The sequence below is a fragment of the Symphodus melops genome (genome assembly GCF_947650265.1).
Source record: "Symphodus melops genome assembly, chromosome: 4".
Taxonomy (NCBI): Eukaryota; Metazoa; Chordata; class Actinopteri; order Labriformes; family Labridae; genus Symphodus; species Symphodus melops.
The window spans coordinates 30,484,713-30,487,741 of record NC_136694.1 but is presented as its reverse complement, the minus strand read 5'-3'; the positions used below and the strand labels follow the sequence as shown (position 1 = coordinate 30,487,741).

At 49.1% G+C, this 3,029-nt stretch overlaps 1 protein-coding gene across 2 annotated transcripts in view; it reads left to right on the top strand.

Moving 5' to 3' along the window:
• The first annotated feature begins 373 nt into the window (after nucleotides 1-373).
• The window catches only part of ccndbp1 (cyclin D-type binding-protein 1), a 4,263-nt gene continuing 1,607 nt past the window's right edge, over nucleotides 374-3,029 (top strand). For both annotated transcript variants that reach the window (XR_013778894.1, XM_079341700.1), the window contains exons 1-6: nucleotides 374-724; nucleotides 824-905; nucleotides 1,256-1,352; nucleotides 2,310-2,383; nucleotides 2,614-2,690; nucleotides 2,856-3,029. The exon at nucleotides 2,856-3,029 is cut by the window's right edge and continues 86 nt beyond it. Coding sequence is in view for 1 of the 2 variants with exons in the window: in XM_079341700.1 (XP_079197826.1) it covers nucleotides 851-905; nucleotides 1,256-1,352; nucleotides 2,310-2,383; nucleotides 2,614-2,690; nucleotides 2,856-3,029 (477 nt within the window). In the remaining variant the exon portion in view is untranslated. The remainder of the gene's footprint in view (nucleotides 725-823; nucleotides 906-1,255; nucleotides 1,353-2,309; nucleotides 2,384-2,613; nucleotides 2,691-2,855) is intronic.

The window sequence follows — 3,029 nt, the reverse complement described above, 5'->3', positions numbered from 1 at the left end:
CCTTTGACTGACCTTCTGTTGATCCTGACCTTTGACTGACCTTCTGTTGATCCTGACCTTTGACTGACCTTCTGTTGATCCTGACCTTTGACTGACCTTCTGTTGATCCTGACCTTTGACTGACCTTCTGTTCTTCCTGACCTTTGACTGACCTTCTGTTCTTCCTGACCTTTGACTGACCTTCTGTTCTTCCTGACCTTTGACTGATCTTCTGTTGATCCTGACCTTTGACTGACCTTCTGTTCTTCCTGACCTTTGACTGACCTTCTGTTCTTCCTGACCTTTGACTGATCTTCTTTTGATCCTGACCTTTGACTGACCTTCTGTTCTTCCTAACCTTTGACTGACCTTCTGTTCTTCCTGACCTTTGACTGATCTTCTTTTGATCCTGACCTTTGACTGACCTTCTGTTGATCCTGACCTTTGACTGACCTTCTGTTGATCCTGACCTTTGACTGACCTTCTGTTCATCCTGACCTTTGACTGACCTTCTGTTCTTCCTGACCTTTGGTGACCTCTGTCCCTCCTCTCTTTGTGTTTTCTGTCACGGTCTGGTTTGGTGCTGGGTGTCTGAGGTGGTTTATGTTTGATGGTTCATGTCCCTCTGATCATATGTGATGTGTAACCGTGTCTTCTGTCATCAGACCAGGCAGTGAAGGTCGTGTCCCAGGAAGCCACCAAGCTCAGCCTGGCGTTCTCCAAACCCCCGCCGCCATCACAGCAGGTCCGGTTATTACTAAAGCTTTGACCTGCTGTGTGAAAGCGCTCTGAGGAGTCAGAAGTCCGTCTTACCTTTCTTCTGTTTCCTGGTTCTTCTCTGCAGGATGTGGAGAAGTTATCAGAGTCCACGATGAAGAGCGTCCTGACTCTCTCCACGGTGTATTACTGGCTGCCTAAGAGCCAAGGTAACGCCATCGACGCCACAGCCAAGCTTTACTGGCCGTTAGTCAACCACTCACTTCCTCCAATCTCACCGAGATCTTATTGTTGTCCTGAACATCAGCTCTGCTGTGATTGGATCACAGAACAGCATCTCGACCTTTAATGTAAACAACAGTTCAACGAGAGCAGGAAAGCGTGAAAACGATTTTTTTTGGCTGAAACGAGACTGTTGCTAAGCAACCCAAACATCCTACTGTAGTTCATACCACAGAGCCTTAAAGGGACAGTGTCCTCAGCGCCCACAACCTCTGTCCAAGAGCGCCTCTCACCAGCAATAACCACAAATATCTGCGTGTTCTTTTCTGTGTTTCAGGCGTCAGTTTGCGCCGAAAGATCAGAGACGCCACGGTCGAGGTTCTGGAGGGAGTCGCACAGCTGGTGGAGGTCATACTGAGCTCGCCACTACAGAGGTGAATATTCACACACGCGCGCACGCACACACACACACATACACACACACACACACACAGTCATCATATTAACTTTGGATTTTATGCAAATGAAGACGAGATGGATAGTAGAGCCGTAAACACAGACACACGGCCGTTTTGGACGCCCCTGGGTTTGCCAGATATGAGAGCAGTTATCAGGTGAACAGGTGTTGCAGCGATGGAAGCGGGCAGTGGAACTGCTTCAGATAGAAGTGATTGTACCCGAGCTAAAAAGCCTCTGCATGTTTCTAATAAGCTCCAGCAGCAGAAAGCTGCTCAAACTAGGATCAATGTTGGAGATGAAACATGGAGAGAGGTTAGAACGCAGAAAGCTTTACAGACCCATGCAGAGCTGGCTAAACACTGAAGCTACAGTGTCCACCACATGCAGAGCTGGCTAAACACTGAAGCTACAGTGTCTCTACATGCAGAGCTGGCTAAACACTGAAGCTACAGTGTCCACCACATGCAGAGCTGGCTAAACACTGAAGCTACAGTGTCCACCACATGCAGAGCTGGCTAAACACTGAAGCTACAGTGTCCACCACATGCAGAGCTGGCTAAACACTGAAGCTACAGTGTCCACCACATGCAGAGCTGGCTAAACACTGAAGCTACAGTGTCCACCACATGCAGAGCTGGCTAAACACTGAAGCTACAGTGTCCACCACATGCAGAGCTGGCTAAACACTGAAGCTACAGTGTCTCTACACGCAGAGCTGGATAAACACTGAAGCTACAGTGTCCACCACATGCTGACCTGTGTGAGAGGAGGGGGGGAGACAGCTCTCTGTGATGATTAGAGTTTAGACTGCAGTACTCATTTTAAACACTAGGGGGCAGGGTGGCGTACCGCTCATAGAAATATTTAAACTCTTTAGTTAATTTTCTTTCTCTCTGTTTTTATTTGACCCGTCTTCACGCGCTCGCCTCCAGTCTGACACAGGAACAGTTAACATACACGGGTGGAGTCTGGTCCGCCTGTGATCAGTTTCTCCAGCTGCCACAAGGTCAGTACACTTTAGACTGCAGTACCCATTTTAAACACCAGGGGGCAGAGTTACAGACTGCTCCTTTAACTGGAGCAGAGAGATCATCTTTTCATTCACAATAACCTTACACCGTGTGTGTGTGTGTGTGTGTGTGTGTGTGTGTGTGTGTGTGTGTGTGTGTGTGTGTGTGTGTGTGTGTGTGTGTGTGTGTGTGTGTGTGTGTGTGTGTGTGTGTGTGTGTGTCACAGATAATAAAGCTGCAGTTTTAGTCGTCCTGTCCGATCAGATTGGAGTTGTGAAAGACGCCAACGAAGAAATTGAACAGGTACAAACTCACACACACACACACAGACAGACACAGACACACACACACACACACACACACACACACACACACACACACACTTCAGAGGACCTTACACAGTACAGTAACGTGTTTGCAGTCAGGAGTGTGTGCGCCATGCTAACACGTTTCCTGACCTTCACTCAGGCGTTATCCGAGGCTCAGGACCCGTTCAGCGACGTGCTCGATGACGAGCAGGGAGGAGACGAGCCTCGAGGAAACCAGGACACATACTGGTCAGAGAAGGACCGGCTTGTCATTGGTCCATGTCGGGGGCTGATGAAGGCGGCGGCGGCGTGTCTGAGGAAGCTCACGTCAGCC